Here is a 21,383-nt window from a genome sequence, read left to right on the forward strand (position 1 = left end):
GAGATAATAAAATTGGTGTAATATGATCATATTTTCTTGACCTAGTAAGAACTCTATTGCAGCTGCATTTTGGACTAATTGTAGCTTGTTTATTGAGGATACAGGACAACCAGCAAGTAATGCATTACAGTAATCTATAGAGGTCATGAAAGCATGAACTAGCTTTTCTGCATCAGAAACAGATAGCATATTCCAGAGCTTGACGATGTTTCCAAGGAGGAAAAAGGCTGTTTTTGTAACATTTGAAATATGATTTTCGAAAGATAAGTTGCTGTCTAATATAACACCCAGGTCTTTAACCGTAGAGGGTGGAGTTACAGTTCATCCTTCCAAATGCAAATTGTATTCTAAGAGATTCTGTGTACAGGTTTTTGGTCCAATAAATAATACCTCAGTCTTAGCTGAATTTAATAGAAGAAAATTACAATTCATCCAATATTTTATATCTTTAACACATTGTGTTAACTTAGACAATTTAGAGAATTCATCTGGTCATTATGAAATATATAACTGACTATCATCGGCATAAGTGGAAATTAATTCCATGTTTTCTTATAATATTACCAAGTGGCAGCATATATATTGAAAATAGCAGAGGGCCTAACACAGATCCTTGCAGCACTCCATAATTTACTGAAGTTATCTTCGATTTTTCCTCATTTAAAGGAGAACTCCTTTAGAGTTAATAAAGAGTGTAATAATAGAGTGTAAAGAGTTTTATCTCTAAAAACTGTTTAGCTTATAACGCTAGTATATGGGGCATATAATAAGTAAAAAGAGATCGCTAGTTAATACCACTAACAAGGCTCAAAATAGCCCCACACTAACACGGTAGCTTAATGAGGGTCTCTACATACAAACCGAAGCACTGAGAACTTTGTAAGTGTACAGACAGTTTAATAATAATATACTTTAAAAAGACAGTACCATCGCGTATACAGGCAGGAGCCATCTTTGGGAAACAGCCTCGACCAGTCAAACCACGAACGCCGTGCTAAGTGAGCTGAACTGTGAGATTCCAAGTCACAGTTCAGCTCGTAGCACTGCGTTCGTGGTTCGACTAGTCGAGGCTGTTTTCCAAAGATGGCTCCGCGATGGTACTGTCTTTATAAAGTATATTATTATTAAACTGTCTGTACATTTACAAAGTTCTCAGTGCTTCGGTTTGTATGTAGAGACCCTCATTAAGCTACCGTGTTAGTGTGGGGCTATTTTGAGCCTTGTTAGTGGTATTAACTAGCGATCTCTTTTTACTTATTATATGCCCCATATACTAGTGTTATAAGCTAAACAGTTTTTAGAGATAAAACTCTTTACACTCTATTATCATGAAAACAAATCCCAGAGAACAGTCGACTCGGTACCAATGTGTTATTACACCCCAGGTTCATTTTGCGCCGGAGTTCCCCTTTAAGTACACAAAATGTTAACTGTCTGATAGATACGATCTAAACCACCGTAATGCCTGTCCCTGAATACCAGTGTAATTTTGTAATTGATCTAAGAGTATTTTATGATCTAGCATCGAACGCAGCACTAAGATCAGGTAAAACTAGTATAGAGATATAGCCTTGGTCAGAAACTAGAAGTAAATCATTTATAATATTAACGAGTGCAGTTTCTGTGCTATGATGGGGCCTAAATCCAGACTGAAATTTTTCATATCATTATTTTGCAAAAAAGAGCCTAATTGAGCGGACACAACTTTTTGTAGTATTTTAGACATAAATGGAGGATTTGAAATGGGTCTGTAGTTTGTTAATTCATTTGGATCTAATTATGATTTTTTTATAAGAGGCTTAATAACTGCCAGCTGGAACGATCTTGGAACATAACCTAGAGATAAAGACGAGTTGATAATATTGAGAAGAGGCTCTTCTGCTACAGGTAACAATACTTAATTATTTAAGTATATCTTTATCAAAAGATTGAGTTCAAGTGTAGGCCAAATATCCTTAGACTTTAGTATACTTAAGAGGAATAGTAAGTATATTTCTGAGAAGTACAGTACCAGTCAAAAGTTTTAATTTAAAGAGTTTTAAGAAGTCTCTTCTGCTCACCAAGGCTGCATTGATTTGATTAAAAATACAAACAAAAGTAATATTGTTCCAAATTATAACAATTTAAAATAACTGTTTTTTCTATTTTAATATATTTTAAAATGTAATTTATTCCTTTGATCAAAGCTGCATTTTCAGCATCATAACTCCAGTCTTCAGTGTCACATGATCCTCCAGAAATCATTTGAATATGCTAATTTGATGCTAAAAAAAAACATTCATTATTATTAGCAATGTCGAGAACAGTTGTGTACAATTTTGTTTTCAGGATTCTTTGAATAGAAAGTTCAAAAGAACAGCATTTATTTGAAATAGAATATTTTGTAACATTATAAATCTCTGTACTATAAGTTTTGATCAATTTAATTCATCCTTGATGAATAAAAGTATTGATTTATTTTATTTCTTTCCCCTAAAAAATTAAATAAAATTACTGACCCAAAACATTTGAACAGTATAGTGAACATAAAAAGTAGACATATGCTTTCTTATTTTTAGTTCAGAAGCAAGAGTAAGGGCAAGAGATGGATATATTTTATAGATATATAAATGTGCATTTTCCCTCAGGACAGAGACTGTGCACTCTAAATTAAAAATGGTAGAATGAAATATGAAACTTTAGAACAGTCTAAATGGCATTCCTGTGTTTTGTTGCTTCGGGTGGTATTATATCGATAACAAAGAAAAACTGTGCTGGACTTTAAACTTCGGTTTAAACAAGGACTTTTATTTTGATACTTATTTTTGAGTGTTCCTTAGTTTTCCTATGGCTTCCTGTTCAAAAGAGGAAGTAGGCCATATTTCTTCTGTGCTTGAGTTGTGCAGGGTGCTCCATGTGGTTGCAGAAATCCAGCTTCATCTTGCCTATCAAAGCCCTTTGCAATGCAATATCTTTAAGTGACTGTTTGATTTTGTTTAGTGAGCATTATGTGTACCTTTATTGTTGTTCTATGTAATGTAGCATTTAATTTAGCATGTTTGTTACTTTTTTCTACTCAAGAAATTTTTCTACTCATTAATGCTGTTGATATACAACTGTATTGTTGTTGGTTATTTGCCTTGTGTGTTTGAGCGTGCTCATTTTGATGATTTATCTATTTTGTGAAATTCACGTTTGTGTAATTTCTCTTCTTTGTAGTTTCACACTTTTCATGATTAAACTACATAAATTGCACCTTCGTGGAGTTTACTGTGGAAGTGTTTAGCGACTGGATAGCTGGATTGATTAAAACAGTGAGGCCAGTGACAGTGAAAAGATACCCAGCGAATTGGAAAGATGGATGGATTGCCTGTCTAACAACTGTATCTATCAGAGAGATAAAAGAATATCTCTGTTTGTAAACCTGCACAAAAATCATGTCTTCAAGAGAATCTAAATCATCACTGCGCCATCGCATGCACAAAGAAAGTGATGATGCTTGCTCAAGTTCTCAATCTTCTACCTCATCAAGAAGTTCTACGCCAGTTTTGCCGTCATGAAAGCTCGTGCAAGAGCAGAGGCAGCCAAAGCAAGAGCGGCTCATGCAAAGACAGAAATTGAGATTAAAGTGGAACAAGCCCGACTTCAAGCAACACTAGAGGCACTGCAGGAAGAGAAAGAGAGAGATGCGGCCGTAGCAGAAGCAGAAATTCTAGCAGCAGCCTTCACAGAAGTAGACCATGTATTAGCATCAGAGTTTTCCAAAGAGATCAGCCTCCAACGCACTGCAGACTATGCAAGACAGCAAGCTTCTAGCTGTAATTTACAATGTAGTCCTGAGCACATGTCAGACACTTACAGCCTGGCCAAATCATTGCACGCAGTCAGTTGGTAGCTTCTGGACTGAATTCTTTTGATGATAAACCTGTAAATTATTGGGCTTGGCGATCATCTTTTAAAAGTACCATTGCAGACCTTGGCCTTAAGCCAGAGGAAGAGATGGATTTGCTCATCAAATATCTCGGAAGAGAATCATCTGAACATGTACGAATAATAAAATCAGTTAATATTAGGCACCCTTTTGAAGGTCTACAAATGGCTTGGGAGAGGTTAGAGGAAATGTATGGTTCACCAGAGACAATTGAAAGGGCTCTTTTCTCCAAATTGGAAAGCTTCCCTAAAATATCAGGTAAAGATCTCTATAGGCTGCGTGATCTTGGAGACCTGCTTGCAGAGCTAGAGGCAGCCAAGTTGGATGGCTATCTTCCCGGGTTGTCTTACCTTGACACTGCTCATGGTGTGAGCCCGATTGTAGGAAAACTTCCTTATGGTATCCAAGAAAAATGGATATCGTATGGATCGAAGTACAAGAGAGAACATTATGTGGCCTTCCCACCATTTTCTGTGTTTGCTGACTTTATTCGTTCAGAAGCTAAAACAAGAACCGATCCCAGCTTTGCCATTTTTCCTTCAGTGCCGCTACAAGAAAGAAAAGAGAAAGATCAGATATTCAGGCAAGCTTCTATAGCTGTTCATAAAACCCAAGTTAACATGTCTGAAACAAGAGATGCTACAGACAGGATACAGATTGTTGATCCTCAACGATATAGTCTCATTCATGATAAGCCTCATCCACTAATAAGATGCAGAGGCTTTAGAGCAAAAAGTCTGGAGGATCGCAAACAGTTTCTTAAAGAACATTCAGTATGCTTCAGGTGCTGCTCTTCTGTAGATCACATGGCAAAAAACTGCAAAGCTGAAATCCATTGCACTGAATGTGATAGTGATCGTCATGTGTCAGCTCTACATCCTGGTCCAGCACCTTGGAGGAAAACCAGGACCTGGAAGGAGTGCCAGAGCATGTTCCAAGATTTGTTTGGTTAATGTCTATCCTGTCGGTAACAAAACCGAATCCAGTAGAATGTATGCAATTCTTGATGAACAGAGCAACCGTTCATTAGCAAGAACAGAATTCTTTGAAGAGTTTCAAATCAAAGGATCTTCTTTTCCGTATTCACTCAAGACATGTGCTGGATTAAAAGAGACAACAGGAAGGAGAGCAAGTGGCTACATTGTGGAATCATTGGATAAGAGTGTAAGCCTTCATCTTCCTACACTGCTAAATGCAATCAGATTCCTAACATTCATTCTGAAATTCCTACCCCAGATGCAGCACGACATTTCAGTCACCTGAGGGATATTGCTCATGAAATACCGTCCCTAGACCCAAATGCTAACATCCTTCTCCTCCTTGGTAGGGACCTCATTAGGGTCCAAAAGGTCCGTCAACAGATTGATGGTCCACCCAACGCTTCATTTGCTCAAAAGTTAGATCTTGGATGGGTAGTTATAGGAGACGTATGTCTTGGAGGTGCTCATCGACCTGCTCATGTAGGTGTTTTTAAGACCTCCATACTTGAAAGTGGTCGCCCCAGTTTACTCTGGCCCGGTGAAAGTCAGTTCCATGTAAAAGAGCAGTATGGCACAAAATTTCAGTTTCAAGATCATTTTGCATCAAAAAGTGTAAGTGCTTTAGCAACGTGTGCAAGCGAGAAGCTAGGCCAATCAATCTTTGTTCGTACATCCAGAGATCACAAGCTTGCACTGTCAGTGGACGATGACAGGTTTCTACGCATAATGGACAAAGAGTTCTACCAAGATGAATCCAATGGCTGGGTGGCTCCTTTGCCATTTCAAGTTCCCAGAAGAAGGCTTCCAAATAATAGAAAGTATGCGTACAGCCGTCTTTCCTCACTTCGTCATACTTTGGACAAACGTCCTCAAATGAAAGCTCATTTTCTTGAGTTTATGGAGAACATGTTCTCTAAAGGACATGCAGAAGTTGCTTGCCCACTCAAGAAAGACCAAGAATGCTGGTATCTGCCATTGTTTGGTGTTTATCATTCAAAGAAGCCAAGCAAGATCCGTGTGGTCTTCGATTCTAGTGCACCTTATGATGGAGTCTCATTGAATGATATCCTACTTAAGGGGCCAGATCTCAACAATACCCTCCTGGGAGTGTTGCTAAGATTTCGTAGGGAGCCAGTGGTGATCACCGCTGACATTCAGCATATGTTCCACTGTTTTTTAGTCAGAAAGGATCACAGAGATTCTGCGCGTTCTCTGGTATCAAGACAATGACCCTGGTAAAGAAATAGTGGAATACAGAATGTGTGTACATGTGCTTGGCAATCGTCCTTCTCCTGCTGTTGCCATATATGGTTTGCATAGAGTGGCCAAGGAGGAAGAAAAGAACTTCGACAGTGAAGTTAAAGAGTTTGTTGAACATGATTTCTATGTTGATGATGCTCTGAAATCCTTCCCAAATGAAACCGCAGCAATTAGTGCTCTGAAGCAAACTCAAGACATGCTTGCAGTAGCAAACCTTAGGCTACATAAAATAATCTCCAATCGACCTGCAGTGATTGAGGCATTTCACTCTGAAGATCGGGCTGTGGATATCAAGGACACATTTACTTTCCAAGGTATTGACGATAGGAAGCCATTCACCCGGCAAGGTGTACTGTCAACTGTAAACAGCGTATATGATCCTGATGGTTTCATTGCTCCTGTTACCATCAAAGGCAGGCTGTTGCCTCGGGAACTCTCAAAGCAGACTGAAGACTGGGATTCTCCATTACCTGATGACCTAAAGCCAGAATGGATCAGATGGAGGAATTCCTTACAAAACCTGCAAGATCAAAAGATACAACAAACTTACTCATCTTTTCCTACTTCAGAGGTTCAGACAAGGGAATTGTGTATATTTGCAGATGCATCCGTGAAAGCTGTTGCAGCTGTAGCTTATCTGCGATCCACATATCAAAGTGGCCAAGCAGATACTGGTTTTGTGTTTGGAAAGACAAAGTTGGCACCACAGCCAGATCTGACTGTTCCAAGATTAGAACTCTGTGCAGCAGTTCTGGCAGTTGAGATTGCAGACATGGTTGTTGAAGAAATAGGCTTGCAGTTCAATAATATCCAGTTCTACACAGATAGTAAAGTTGTTCTTGGGTATATTCATAATCGAACAAAACACTTTTATGTGTATGTGCACAACAGAATCCAACGAATTCTTCAGTCATCTACTCCTAGTCAATGGAGCTATGTTCCATCAGATGCTAATCCTGCAGATCATGGGTCTAGATCTGTATCAGCTGATTATCTCAGTAGTACAACTTGGCTTACAGGGCCAGATTTCTTTCAGAACACTCCATCCTTAAATGCCTTGCTTCAAGAGAGCTATGACCTTGTTGATCAAGATCCAGAAATCCGACCACAAGTGATTTCATGTTTAACTGCAGTGCCTACTCAGTTCCTGACTCCTGAGCGTTTTGAACGCTTCTCCAGCTTGAATAAGCTAATCAGAGCGATCGCTCATTTAAGCCACATCTCCCAGTCATTCTCCCATTTACGAAAGAGCCAAGATGTAGTGGATGGCATCTTTGTAGTAACAGTTCCACAAATGAGGATTTGGAAAAAGCCAGGATTGTTATCCTAAAGAGCGTTCAAAATGTAGCCTTTCCTGAAGAGCTAAGTGATATAAAAGCGGGATGCAATCTCTCACCTAAAAGTAGTATACGGAAACTTCATCCTATTCTGGATGACAAAGGTCTTCTGCGTGTTGGAGGCCGTATTGCCCAGGCAGGTCTTGAGAAGGAAGAATCCAATCATGTGATCATTCCTGGTAAACATCACGTAGCAATCTTGCTTGTTCGACATTACCATCAAGCAGTCAAACATCAAGCAAGGCATTTTACTGAGGGAGCAATACGAGCAGCAGGGTATTGGCTGATGAGTGCCAAAAGATACATTGGAAGTCTACTTAACAAGTGTGTGACATGTAGAAGGCTTCGCCATCCTACAGAGCTCCAACTGATGGCAGATTTGCCAGCAGAAAGACTTCAAGTGGCTCCACCTTTCACATATGTAGGAGTCAATGTATTTGGACCATGGCAGGTTGTTTCTCGCCGCACCAGAGGAGGCTGCTCCAATTACAAAAGATGGGCAATCATTTTCTCATGTATGTGCACAAGAGCAGTGCAGGAGCTCAAGATGAATAAAGAAACTTCAGGCTCTGATCTTCAGAAGTATCTACAAGAACATGCTTGTACATGGATATTCAACGCTCCCCATGCGTCACATATGGGAGGTGCTTGGGAAAGGATGGTGGGTATAGCCCGACGTATTCTTGACTGTATGTTGCTTGAAGGAAAGTCCCTGCATCTCACACACGATGTTCTGGTAACCCTCATGGCTGAAGTGTCTGCTATCATTAATGCACGCCCTCTCGTGCCAGTATCTTCAGATCCTGAAGTTCCTTTAATACTCACCCCTGCTATTCTGTTGACCCAGAAAACCTGTTCGATCCCTCCGCCACTTGGCGAGTTTACAGATAAAGATCTTTTCAAGGCTGAGTGGAAAAGAGTTCAAAATCTTGCAGAAACATTTTGGACAAGATGGCGCCGTGAGTATCTTGCCACTCTACAGAGTAGGCAGAAGTGGCAAGACAAGAAGCCTTGTCTCAAGGAAGGAGACATTGTGTTGATGAAGGATAGCCAAGTCAAGAGAAATCAGTGGCCTATGGCTATCATTGCAAAAACACTGCCTAGTAAATATGGTCTTTTGAGGAAAGTGGAGTTTAAATTCATCAGAGAAGGTGTGCAGAAAAACTTTATTCGCCCTATATCAGAAGTGGTTCTGCTTTACTCCCCATAAGATATTAGGAGTAAAAAAGCTAAAGTGAGGTATTTACATACCCCAGGCGGGGAGTGTGCTGGACTTTAAACTTTGGTTTAAACAAGGACTTTTATTTTGATACTTATTTTTGAGTGTTCCTTAGTTTTCCTATGGCTTCCTGTTTAAAAGAGGAAGTAGGCCATATTTCTTCTGTGCTTGAGTTGTGCAAGGTGCTCCATGTGGTTGCAGACATCCAGCTTCATCTTGCCTATCAAAGCCCTTTGCAATGCAATATCTGCAAGTGACTGTTTGATTTTGTTTAGTGAGCATTATGTTTACCTTTAGTGTTGTGCTATGTAATGTAGCATTTAATTCAGCATGTTTTTTTACTTTTTTCTACTCAAGTATTAATGCTGTTGATATACAACTGTATTGTTGTTGGTTATTTGCCTTGTGTGTTTGAGCGTGCTCATTTTGATGATTTATCTATTTTGTGAAATTCATGTTTGTGTATTTTCTCTTCTTTGTAGTTTCACACTTTTCATGATTAAACTACATAAATATCACATTCGTGGAGTTCACTGTGGAAGTGTTTAGCGACTGGATAGCTGGATTGATTAAAACAGTGAGGCCAGTGACAAAAACACTGAGCAAAGAATGCTGAGTTCCATGTCTGTTGTCTGTCACGTCAAGTAAGAGACTTTGTCGTGAGTCAGTGGCGTGCACAGACCTCATAGGGGCAGGGGCTGAAGGACCTTTTTTTTATCCTTTATTTCCTTGGCATTCTATGAAAAGATGTTGATACAATTAGAATGCATAACACATCAAACGAAAATAGGGAAATTATTATAATATTACTAAATATTATTTAGAACACAACTTTTATGAATTTTGAAGCGTATGAACAACCCCACGGTTGCATGACTTCAACGTCACCATCACTAAGGCCCCGTTCACACCGCAAGTCCTAATGTTCAATTCTGATTTTTTGCTCTGATACGATTTTTTGATTGGCTGTTCACATTACCTTTTAAAATGTGACCTATATCTGATTGCAGTGTGAACTGTTTGAGGTTTCAAACTAACCGGCATGCGCAAAAGAACAATAACAATGACATCAGACGCAGCACGCGGTTGCACTAAAGTTCGGGAGGTTATGGAGGAAGTAAGCATATTCGCATTTATTTCATAATGTTTGTGTAATGGAAACTTTTGCGGGTTTATGGTTGCAAATTCACTACAGAGATCTGTTCGGATGCGTAGACGAAGCCAGGAGTGGTGGGAATATGACGTGAATAGTTTCACTGAGACGCTGTTCTCCTGTGTCCCTGTTCTTCCATTTCGTGTGCAATTTTTTCAAAAACGGAGCGGTTACGGTAGGTCCTTCTAGCTTGAATTGAAGTATCTCCCCATATACTACTTAGATCTAACACCTCACTCTCATTGACTGGCTTCATCGCTGTTCTCCATATCTAGTCAAGTTTTTAATGTTAGGCTACTGTCTGTGTCTGTTGTGTCTAGGGCTTCGCCGGCGCATAATTGTGACAAATGTCGACGTAGATTGACGTAAAAGTCGCATCAAATCCGCCTTGATTGTTCACACTGCGGCCGCATTGAAAAAAATCAGATCTGGGTCTGATTTAGGACCACATATGTATGTGGTCTAAATCTGATTTGAAAAAATCAGATCTGGGCTAGATTTGAGCGTTCACACTACCTCTGAAGAAGTCTGACCTGGTCACTTGACCCCAAAAAAATCAGATTTGGGCCACTTTTGCCTGCAGTGTGAACGGGGCCTATGCTTCCGACAACTCTTTCAGGGTATGTTCACATGACAACGATGTAGCCAACAACAACATAAAAAACAATAAAAAATCCCCTGTCACAAGGATTTGCGAAAATGACTAAAAACGCTGTATATGCATAGCAGGCCAGTATAGTTGGCAATGTCACTTTGTGAAGAAAAACTACATAGACTGAACACGTAATACGCGTGCGCAAAACCGTTTTCAAAAGTTTGCATTTTCAGGGCCCCAAAATGACATTGTCATGTTAATGAACGGCCAAAACGCTTTAGTTAAAATGGTGTCATGTAAACGGCCCCTCAGTCTTTGTTTAAAAACATTTTCCCTGAAAGTTAAAGTTAGAAATGTTTTCAAGAGCTCGATTATACACAACGAGGCTGTGAAAACAAATTAGTGAGTAGAAGAGTATACCTGTTCGGCTACTGACATTTAATGTCCACGACAACCTCAGAAGCCTTTTTAAGCAACTTGTTAGCAACCGCCTTTTACAAGACAAGTGAAAGCTTTAAAAAAAAAATCACAAGAGAGTATTACTGATGTATTTTATAAGAAAAGTGAAAATATCTTGAGCTTGTGCTCGGCACAGACCTAATATCAAGCATTTAACCAAAAACCTATTCAAAAAAAACCATTGACTTCAAGACAGTAGAACCAAAAGTGCTAAAATGCTAGTTCATGTTAGTTACATGAATAATAAACAAATGAACCTTATTGTAAAGTGTTACTATGAAATCAAAGATATAAATTCCTTACAATTTAGAGTTGGACATGGACTTAAGATTTCATTTCTAGATGTATTTCCCCAAGCTAATAACACGCCTTGGATAAAAACGAATGACATTGTCAGACTGCGGCTGAAATCGAGTTATACTTTTATTTTAGTTAAGCGTAACTCGCATGCTGCCACAACTTTTACAGTAGCAGATAAATATAACTTTTCCATATTAGCTTAACGTTACCTATATTATATATTATATTATATATTATATATTATACTGTATTAATGGTCTTTCTAGTTACATTAAGGCTACATGTATTAAAGCAGAGTGCTCTGGGTAATATTTTATATTCTGTCAAAACATACATTAATCATTACCATTGCATTTGTATTTCAATTTGTGCTATTTTAGTAGTGAACAAAGGGTAAAATTCGGGGGCGGGGCTCCATTAGGGCTCCTCCCCTAACCGCATGTGATCTCACTCCAAGCTTTTGATAAAACCTGAGAACCCTGCATACACTTATGCTGATCCTAACAGAACTGCATTTTTCCATTATACAGGTGATTACAACTTGATCCTGCTTGGAGACAGGTGTTTTATGACCCCATTCCCTGACCCAAACCGCAGACCAGTTACAATGTAGCTCTAGCCAGGACGAGGGCACTCAATGAAATGAACTCTGGCCAACTAAAGGGAATATTTCAGTGTCTGAAAAGCCTGAGGGTTGCACCTGACAGGGCCTGTGACATTGTTGCATGTGCCATATTACACAACATTTGCCAACATCAGGAAAAATATAAAACATTTAATTAAATGTTTAATAAAAGACAAGACAAATATGCTTAGTTCTTTGAATTTTATTTTAATGGTTCTTTGTAAAGAAAAGCCCGTGATCAAGTCATCTTTTGCCTGCAATAAGAGATATTATGCAAGGTCAGCAATAGTACTCTGAGTGAAATAATATATTAGCACTTACTCTGAAGTTCCTTTGAAGCAACTCTATCTCTAAATCCAGTTTTTTCTTTAAGTTGTCAAGTTTTTTTTCAAAATACTCTATTTTTTAGGGGTAGGGGTGGGTTGGGGTAAACCTGTCAACACATGCCTTATACAACAAAAATTAAAAGGAAAAGTTGAACACTGCCCACCTCTGTATCACTGCTTTATGCAGACTCTTCTGTAGGCCTTTCTGTAGATATGGACTCCTGCAACTCATATTGCATTCAGAAATAATAGGTAGTCAAGTGTAAATTAAGTAAAGTTATTTATGCACTTACAGATACTTTCTCCAAAAGACTGAGACAGTTTCTTCACTGTCCTGTGCATTGGGGGACAAATGGGCATTACAAAGTGTTGTACTTTCTTCCCTTTTAATGTAAAGTTAGAAAAAGTCTTCCTGCACATGCTTCAGCCAGCACTTGCTTGGGAACAGGTAAAGGTGTTGGTCTATTGTTTAAAACTGCACAAAAGAAGAGAACAATTTCATTACAATGAAGTACACTGGGGGGAAATGTGATCAATAACTCATGGCAACATTTTTTTACATTAACTGCACGTAGTTTCACACATGCACACTTTCACAAGTCAAAGCAATTCATTACTCAAGGTTTAACAGTTGATATGACTGGAACAGCTATTTGGATTATAGGCCTAATTTAATGCAGCAACAAATTATTTTACAGTGTACTAAGATCATTTAAAGTTCATTTACCAGCAGTGATTGTGCTGTGGGTCTGAGAAAGAGCTGAACAGAGACGCCCTTCACAATGGGTCGGTTCACATTTAACCCAAGGGCCAGCTCTTCTGCCTGGGTATAACGTGGGGGTGCAGGACCACGACCTGTTTGTTTTTCTTTTCTTTTTTTCTCAGCCTTTTTCTTAGTTGCTTTTATAAACAGGCAAACATTAAATAACAGTGCCTTTTTAAAAGAGACTACTATAAGTAGTACAAATTACCATTATGTAGAATATTATAGCACTTCACTTTTACTTGTTCTAGTAGTGGGTGGTGACTCTGACATTACAATGAACAAATGTATTAATTATTTAGAAATTATTAAAATACAAAAATATATACTGTAATAGGTGATAAAAAACATTTAACTTGGTCACTACAAACTTAATTTGTCTGCTACTTTTTGCCAGTCCTCTCTCCTGGCGTTTGCACAATTTGAGGTGATCCCTGGCGTTTAATTAAGCTTCCAAATTCAGCATAACATTCAAGCAATAACTCTTGTTCTGCTGCGGAGAAAAACTCATATGAGAAAAACTGAGCGCGCTCTTTGGCCACGGTAGCAGCGTTGCTGATCAATGTTTCTACTATCGATACATATCCCCTTTTAAACCAGCGCATGAACGCGCAATTATCTCAGATAACTCAATCCAGCTATACTAATCATAACCGGCAGGAGTGTTCAAAGAACCTAATTAGCCGGATCATGATGAGGACGATGATATTATCTTGGATGTCTCGTTTGATCTCGGATGTTTTAAGCAACGTACGAAGAACGGGCCCCTGATCTTCAAACTGCTGTGTCAAGCTTTTGTGCGCTAAATAACCCCTACTAGTGGCAGAAATATGAATAAAGCATCTAGACATGTCAGCAGTATTTCTCTCCTGCCAATTCAATACTAAATCGCCATTTATTAGGTTGTGTGTATAGGCCTATCCTTGTCTTCCCAAGTCAAAAAGATCTCAATCCTGAAGCAATACACAGACAAATTATAGAAGCACACCAACATAAATTTTAAATGGGCAGTTCATTGAGACTGTCTAATTATTTTAATATATTTTTTAATATGTGTATTATATAACTATCGCTCCAGTTAGATGTTTGATGCGATAGTCAGATCTGTATGGCTACTCTGAATCACAGTATAGGCATATCATGTATCAAGGCCTGAAAACATACATGCATGAGAATCTGCATGTGTGTTTTAGAAAGAAAGAGGCAGAGGGAGAAAGGGGCAGTTTGACAGTATGTGTTGGGGAGGGTAAAAAACGGTGTGCTTCACTAAATCTGAAGAGATGGAGGTGTTGTCATGGTGACTGTTTCTATGGAGGCAGTGCTGCCTAGGTCAGCACCAATGAGACGGTGTGTTTTGTCATTATGTGATCACACATACACTCTCACAATTCAAGACAGTGAGTCCGAAACTCCAGAAATATACTGTAAAAGCTTTTATTTACAGCTGTATTTACAAGCAAAGGGCAAATCATAAAGTTCAGCAAGGACACAAAGGCATTGTTTACTTTGTTTGCATAAGGACATTTCGCAAGTAAGGCAACAGAAAGTAAATACAAATACTGAAACGAGTAACCCAAGGCATGTCAATGAGATTGTGATGTATGCTAATAGCATTACAATACTAAACTTCATCCAGTTTTTGCTGTTTTATATTCCAGGCACACTTTTCTCTGCCCTAAGGCACACAGCAGTTTTTTTTTTACTTGTGTCATTTATCTCTAAATTCTCAAATCGGCTGTAAGGAACTCCAATTTGAGCTGACACCTTTCAGCAAAGTAATTTCAACTGAATAACGTGGCTTTCAATACTAATGGTAACTTTGAGTGTCATTCTGTGTTCTGGTCACAGCATGTGTCAATCTAAATACAGATCATATGTTTCAAGTGACCTATATTGCTGTTTTTTCCCCTCTCTTTTTCTCCTTGTTCCTCCTACACCACATTTTCTTGCACTATCCTCACTCATTTCCACCTTCCCACTCCTTCTTCAGTAGCTGCGACAAATTGTTTTAATATAAGGAATGTAGTTTTGATTTCTGTAATGATACAATTAGGTCTACATAATAATGATATAGCGAAACCGCCAAATATCTCACCACATATAATAATTTCTTAAAACATTGCACTGTCATCATAAAAGAAGCAGCATTAAATACATTAACAAGCATTTTTTTTCTTGTTTTCATAATACAAAACAATATAAACTTCAAAAACTTCAGTTAAACAAGGCCAAAAATGACACTGAATAGCAATTTAATACAATTGTTGATTCTTGTACAAAAAAAGTGTATATTATTGTTGTCAATTATTCATTTTTGTGACAGGATAATATTCTGGCACTGGCTATATCTGAAAAAAGCTAGATTCATACTTGTTTGTACCTTTTGTTGGATTTGCACATTTTTTCGTCTCATTGGTTTTCAGTGAAATTTTGGCACATCACTATTATTAATTAGTAGTTAGTAAATTAGTAATTAATTAGTAATTTGTAGCATTTGCCTGATTTAAAATAGTTTAATTTTCAAAATGCTCTTGCCAGAGAAAATCAATTTTAAGCCGTTTACAGGGCTGGAGAAACAAACATTAATCTGTGTACATGTGCACTACATAGATGTCAAACCAAATGTTTTAAAGTATAGACAATGCCTGGCTCATTCGCTTGTGCTCATCTGATCACAGCTTTCTCATCAGCGCGTTTAAACTATGCAAAAATGGAGCATCATTGATACCAGAACTTTGATCCATCTTTCTCTTTGTAGTTCATATCTTACTGGAACCACAATGGGTGAAAGTCCAGGTTCTTTTGGTAGTCATTGAAGTACCACCAGTATCTCTCTCTTCTGTCATAGAATCTGTATAGAAATATTTTAGATACAAAAAGTCCATCTTGTTTGTCTTAGCCATGCAAAGTCATGCTCAATGTGGTTACAAATGGCTGACATAGTTCTTAGACCCAGCAATCACCACAAATATGAGATCCATCCGCGCTGAATTAATGTCTTTCTCTGACACAATGTTGGTCTTGGTCTCCGAAACAGTCAATTTGAATTCAGGTTAATTCTTCAATAAGCCCAAAAGGCAATGTGAAAAACAGGGAGCAGGCAAAGAGAAGAAGTGATAGTAAAATAAGTCAAATGAATAAATTACGGTAATAAATGAAAGGACAAATTATATAAATGAATATAAAACATGAACGAATATTCAAAATGCTCTCTTGAAGCTACACGGGTTGCTATTTAAAAACTCAAATTAGATCCTTGACCAAAACGTCTTGAATCTAATGAAACCCTGAAAAACGGTTAAGCAGAAGTTCAGTCTGTCCCTCATGGACAGAGCCTGGTGTGGAAGGTTGTAAAGCATCAGTCAAGATGTCCAGATCATGGTAAATCACTGCTTGACTCCTGTCAATAGAAGGTAACACAATTAATCCAACAGTCAAGACTGCAGAACAGAATGTTTACATTTTATATTTGCACACCCGGGAAATCAAACCTAGCCATTGCTATAGTTTGAGCTACAGGAATGCTGAACCTCATGCATTTCTCTAGCTCTTGAATAGTTAAGTTGTTGCTGTTTTTATAGTAACGTGGAACATAAGGTTTTAGAAACAAAATAGGGTGAAGAACAACATAACATGGGCCGACCCAGTAAAACATGGCACCAAATGCTCAGAGAAGACCTGCTGGCGGCGTTAGATGGGACGGTGTCGAGAACGCTGCCTCAGATAAGATTTGTTGGAGGAAACTTGATGCACTATGCGCTTGCGCTGAAGTAAACAATGATGAATGATAGATTTAAACCTCCAAATGGCAAAATATATTACAAAATGTACAAGATTTTTCCAATCTTAAATACACAAAAATACATTTTAGGTATATATACATTATATTGCAATTTTATGTGCAATCTCTAATTTGAGAGATTGCGGTCTCATATTTATTGAACAGAGGTCTAGACTCTAAAATGTTGGTTGCATATCCGAGTATGATTAAGTGTGAGTGATAGCAACCATTTAGAGACAGCTCAGAAGAAGCTCTCTGAGACAGATTTGGGCTGACGTAAAGGGAGAAAAACCGCAGAGCTCACTTTTACTTTTCTTTTACTTTGATTATCTTTGATCAGGAAAAGGGAATTATACGATCCGTCTAAACGTGTGGAAAATTCTCACTGTCAGTGCCTTGGTCTCAGTTTTCCTTTACTTCGCAGATCCATCACTGCATGTCTCCTTCTCCCACTCACATCCAAATTTAGACACATACTGATGCGTTGACACTGGGTGTCCAACTTTATGTATAATAAATATTTTTTAAAAACAGATGTTTTGTTGCTGTTTATCATTTACAGTACACACTTTTTACACTTTTCTTCTTCCAAATTTCCTTTAACAAACAGGCCCAAGTCATTTTCAATGGATGTCAGGTTTACACGTATACATTTAATGTTTGATAATCAAAACGTGCCTTAGTGATTTTGAACAATATTAGAGAATTAATTTTAAATGTTATGCTTAAAAAGTGTCTTTGAGCTATATTTATTTAAAATAAATGCACTTGGCTTGATGTTAATGCAGACTTTTTTATGTGTTCATTACTTTTTGGGGTATAGTGGTTCCAGTACCTGTAAAGTGGAAGACCTTGATGCACTGGTCTCAGTCAGCGCAGCACTTCCTGGGATACTTGACACAATAAACCCTGTTCCGTTAGGAAGGGGCTGCCGCACCACCACCTTCCCTTTTCTAGTCTCTGCCAGAAACAGACTGTACCAGTAGGCATCACTTGAGATGAGAGTAGAGTCAGCGATGGTGGAGGAGTTCCTCTGGCTGAGGATGCTGTTCCTACCCTGGGGAGCCGCTTGTGAGGGCTTCGGTTCCTGACATTTCACCACGATGATCACGAGGATGGTAATGAGCAGCATAAACAACACCAACCCCAAACCGATCAGCAAGTACAGGTTTAGATCAGTGATCAGGTCGTATTCGACAGGCAGCTCTGTGGTTTCGGTTAACTGCGTGACCACTTGGTCCACTGTGGAGACCTTGATGGTCACCGTGGCGGAGCGAGGAGGTTCTCCGTTGTCTCTGGCTATGATGACCAGGTGTTGATCTTTGGGGTCTCTGTAACTGAACATCCGCGTGGTTCGTATCTCGCCGTTGTACTGATCGAGGCTGAATAGTGGTGTGTCTGTGATCTGCAGGAACTGATATGTTATACGAGAGTTCTGCATGGAGTCGGCATCCAATGCGATAACCTTGGTGACCAGGGATCCTTTATCGCTCGACCTTGGGATTTTTTGCTCAATGACAGTGCCCTGCGGACGCCAGGGAGAAACTATGAGGGGCGTGTTGTCGTTTTGGTCCAGGATGATGATGTGTACGGTCACATTACTGCTAAGAGGAGGGAGCCCAGAATCTCTCGCTTCAATGTGAAACAGAAACTCCTTCTCCCTTTCGTAGTCAAAAGTGCGTAAAGCGTAGAGGTTGCCGTTTTCAGGATTGATGGAAAACAGCATGGACATTGAGGTGTTGGCTATCTCCTTTTCTATGATGAAGTAAACCAGATACTGATTTTCATGCAGGTCTGGGTCATGAGCGGTTAGTGAGGCTAGCAACGCTCCGGGCTCATTGTTTTCCATCAGATGAATGGTATAGAGAGTTTGAGGAAACATTGGGCCGTTATCATTGACATCTTGAATTGTAACACTGATCGTTTCGTTATCAGTCAGAGGAGGACTTCCTCTGTCAGTCACGTAAAGAGTGATGTCATAACTGTGGATGCGCTCACGGTCAAGTGATTGGGTGACTGTTAACGCAAAAAAGTCTTCCGATGATTTATTAAGTGCAAAAGGTAACATCTGAGCATTGTGGATGGAGAGAACAACTTTGCCATTATCTCCAGAGTCCCTGTCGCTCACGCTGATGACGGCGATCACCGTTCCTACAGGGTCGTTTTCTTTAATCAGACTCTGTGAAGATTTTATCGTAATCACAGGACGGTTGTCGTTTAGATCGGTGATGAACACTAATATTTTACACTGACCTGAAAGCGGATTCACTGCCTTGTCCTTGGCTTCAACATACATCTCAAAACTCTTCACTTCTTCAAAATCGATCACGTCTTTTACTCTTATTTCTCCACTGCTGGGATCCAAAGAGAACTTTTCTTGTGTTTTCTCAGATGTGTATAAAGTGAAAGAGTAGATGACGTCCGCATTGACACCCTCGTCCAAATCTGTTGCATTCAGCTGCATAATCAGCGTCCCTATAGATGCATTCTCAATGAGGTCAACCGAGTAAACTTGTCGATCAAACTGAGGGGCGTTGTCATTGATGTCCAGCACCTGAATGATGATGCTGGCCGTGCCTGAACGCGCAGGTATGCCGCCGTCCACAGCGGTGAGGGTTAGTGTGTGGACGGCCTGTTTTTCTCTGTCCAAACCAGCTTTTAGCACCAGGTCGACATATTTAGTCCCATCACTTCCAGTCTGGATTTCAATGGTAAACTCGTAACTTTCACTCAGGTAATAGGTCTCGATCGAGTTCTCTCCAACATCTGCATCCACCGCGTTTGTTAAAGAAAATCTCTCTCCAGGTGTTGCTGATTCCGAAACATCGAGCGGTATTCTCTCCCTTCTGAACTGAGGCGCGTTGTCATTTATGTCCATAATTTCCAATTCGATATTAAATATGCGTATTGGACTCTCGATTATCACATCCATCTTCAGGAAACAGAACGATGATGTTTTGGCCGGGCATAAATACTCCCGGTCAATTTTCTCAGCGATAAACAGTTCCCCGGTGTCTTTATTTATTTCTAGGTATTTCTTGCTATGAATATAATCCAGCTTTACCTTTCGTTCTATCAGGCTGTGCGCGTCGAGGCCCAAATCCGAGGCGATATTTGCGATCACGGAGCCCACTGGAATTTCTTCGGGGATGGAGTATCTTGTTACAGCCGAGGCGAGACTCCACAGCGCGGAGAGGACTGCGAAACTGAGACGCCTCCTTAGACCCATTGCAGTGCGCGCGTTAATGCTTTCGCTGTCTTTCACAAGAATTATAACAATGGTTTCGAAAATGAATGGAGGTTAGTGGGTATTTGGAAAGCATCTTAAAAGCATCCAGCAGAGCATCGCCATATAGCGCCGTGCCGTGGATCCCGCCCGCTGATCAGATTCATCAGAGCTTCAGTGCTGCTCTGACAGTCTCTGTCCAACAGCATTGTGAAAGCAAAGCATTGATTGTGCTCGCATCCCCTTTAAAGTGAATAGCATTAGTGCAGCGTTTGAAGATACAGGTTTACATAGAAAAAAAAAAGTATTTTAGGAAAATAAAAAAAATATTTCTGAAATTACTTTTGACTTTAGCTTTCTGGAAGTCGTATTAAAGCTAGCACATATAATGTAGCCTACAATTTGTCTACAAATGTTGAAAGTAACAAAAACTTGTATAGTTAAGGTAGGGCCTACTATTATTTATTTTCCTCGACAAATTAAGACTGTTGGGCGTCATTAAACAAGAAGCAAGTTAAGCACCACGGACTGGTCCATCTTGTGATTGGTTCCACATTCTCTGGTTCCGCTGATCAGCCAAGCAAAATAAAAGCCAGAGGTGTCAAATAACTAAGTAGGAAATACTGTACTTTACCCTCCTTAAGTAGAAATTTTGGGTATCTATAGCCTACTTTACTGGAGTAATTATTTTCCAGCTGACTTTTTACTTCTACTCCTTACATTTTCACGCAATTATCTGTACTTTCTACTCCTTACAATTTAAAAATAGCCTCGTTACTCAAATTTTATTTTAAAAATAGCCTCGTTCATTCTGGCTTGTCATCGTAAAAAAATAATAATAATAATAATAAAAACTATCGAGATAAATCGCAGCATCCGTATAGAGTGGATTTGATTATGGTTGGATGATAATTCCGACACCTTATTGGTTTGTACGCGATCCATCGCTCCTGCACATGACACAAATCATGTCACACAGATTCCTGCAGCTAGCTTAGATGTACATTTACATTCCAATAAAGGTTATTGATAACATGCCTCTGAAGTTTGACTTTTTGCACCATTACAATACTTATACTAGTCATCATATCTTCCACTCCATGAAACACGTTGATGCTCAGTATTACACATAAATGGTTCTTTAATGTATTTGCATTGTACTAAAATGCTTTAATTTTGGGCATATATATATGCGGCTGAAACAGGTAGCCTAGTGCATCCCAAATTTTTTAACATTAACATTTTAATATGACATTATAGTCATTATGGCCTTTAGAAAAAGTTTTTTTGGGGAGGTGGAATTGTGCACTATAGGCCCCTGTGGCGCAGCCTAAGCTTTTGTCCTTAAAGGGATAGTTACCCAAAAATGAAAACTCTATCAGTATTTACTCACCCTCAGGTTGTTCAACCCTGTAAGACCTTCGTTCATCTTCGGAACACAAATTAAGA

At 39.1% G+C, this 21,383-nt stretch overlaps 1 protein-coding gene across 1 annotated transcript; it reads right to left on the bottom strand.

The window, feature by feature from the left end:
* Positions 1 to 14,345: 14,345 nt before the first annotated feature.
* On the bottom strand, positions 14,346 to 20,478 carry LOC143750039 (protocadherin alpha-C2). Its single transcript, XM_077242831.1, has 2 exons — positions 17,544 to 20,478; positions 14,346 to 16,327 (listed from the first exon to the last, which is right to left on the bottom strand). The coding sequence occupies exons 1-2, from the start codon at positions 19,935 to 19,937 to the stop codon at positions 16,304 to 16,306; spliced, it is 2,418 nt and encodes an 805-aa protein (XP_077098946.1). The 5' UTR covers positions 19,938 to 20,478; the 3' UTR covers positions 14,346 to 16,303.
* Between the last annotated feature and the right edge of the window lie 905 nt (positions 20,479 to 21,383).

The sequence above is a fragment of the Siphateles boraxobius genome, unplaced genomic scaffold (assembly GCF_051911475.1).
Source record: "Siphateles boraxobius isolate OS27281-9 unplaced genomic scaffold, OSU_SipBor_1 25, whole genome shotgun sequence".
In the NCBI taxonomy this organism is placed as follows: domain Eukaryota; kingdom Metazoa; phylum Chordata; class Actinopteri; order Cypriniformes; family Leuciscidae; genus Siphateles; species Siphateles boraxobius.

What these genes read in the sequence shown, in the direction of transcription:
- LOC143750039 (XM_077242831.1), bottom strand. Translation starts at nt 19,937, where the DNA reads ATGGGTCTAAGGAGGCGTCTCAGTTTCGCAGTCCTCTCCGCGCTGTGG. An exon ending in CAAGGTCTTCCACTTTACAG is followed by an intron (nt 16,328 to 17,543) that starts GTACTGGAACCA and finishes TTCTATTGACAG; the next exon opens with GAGTCAAGCAGTGATTTACC.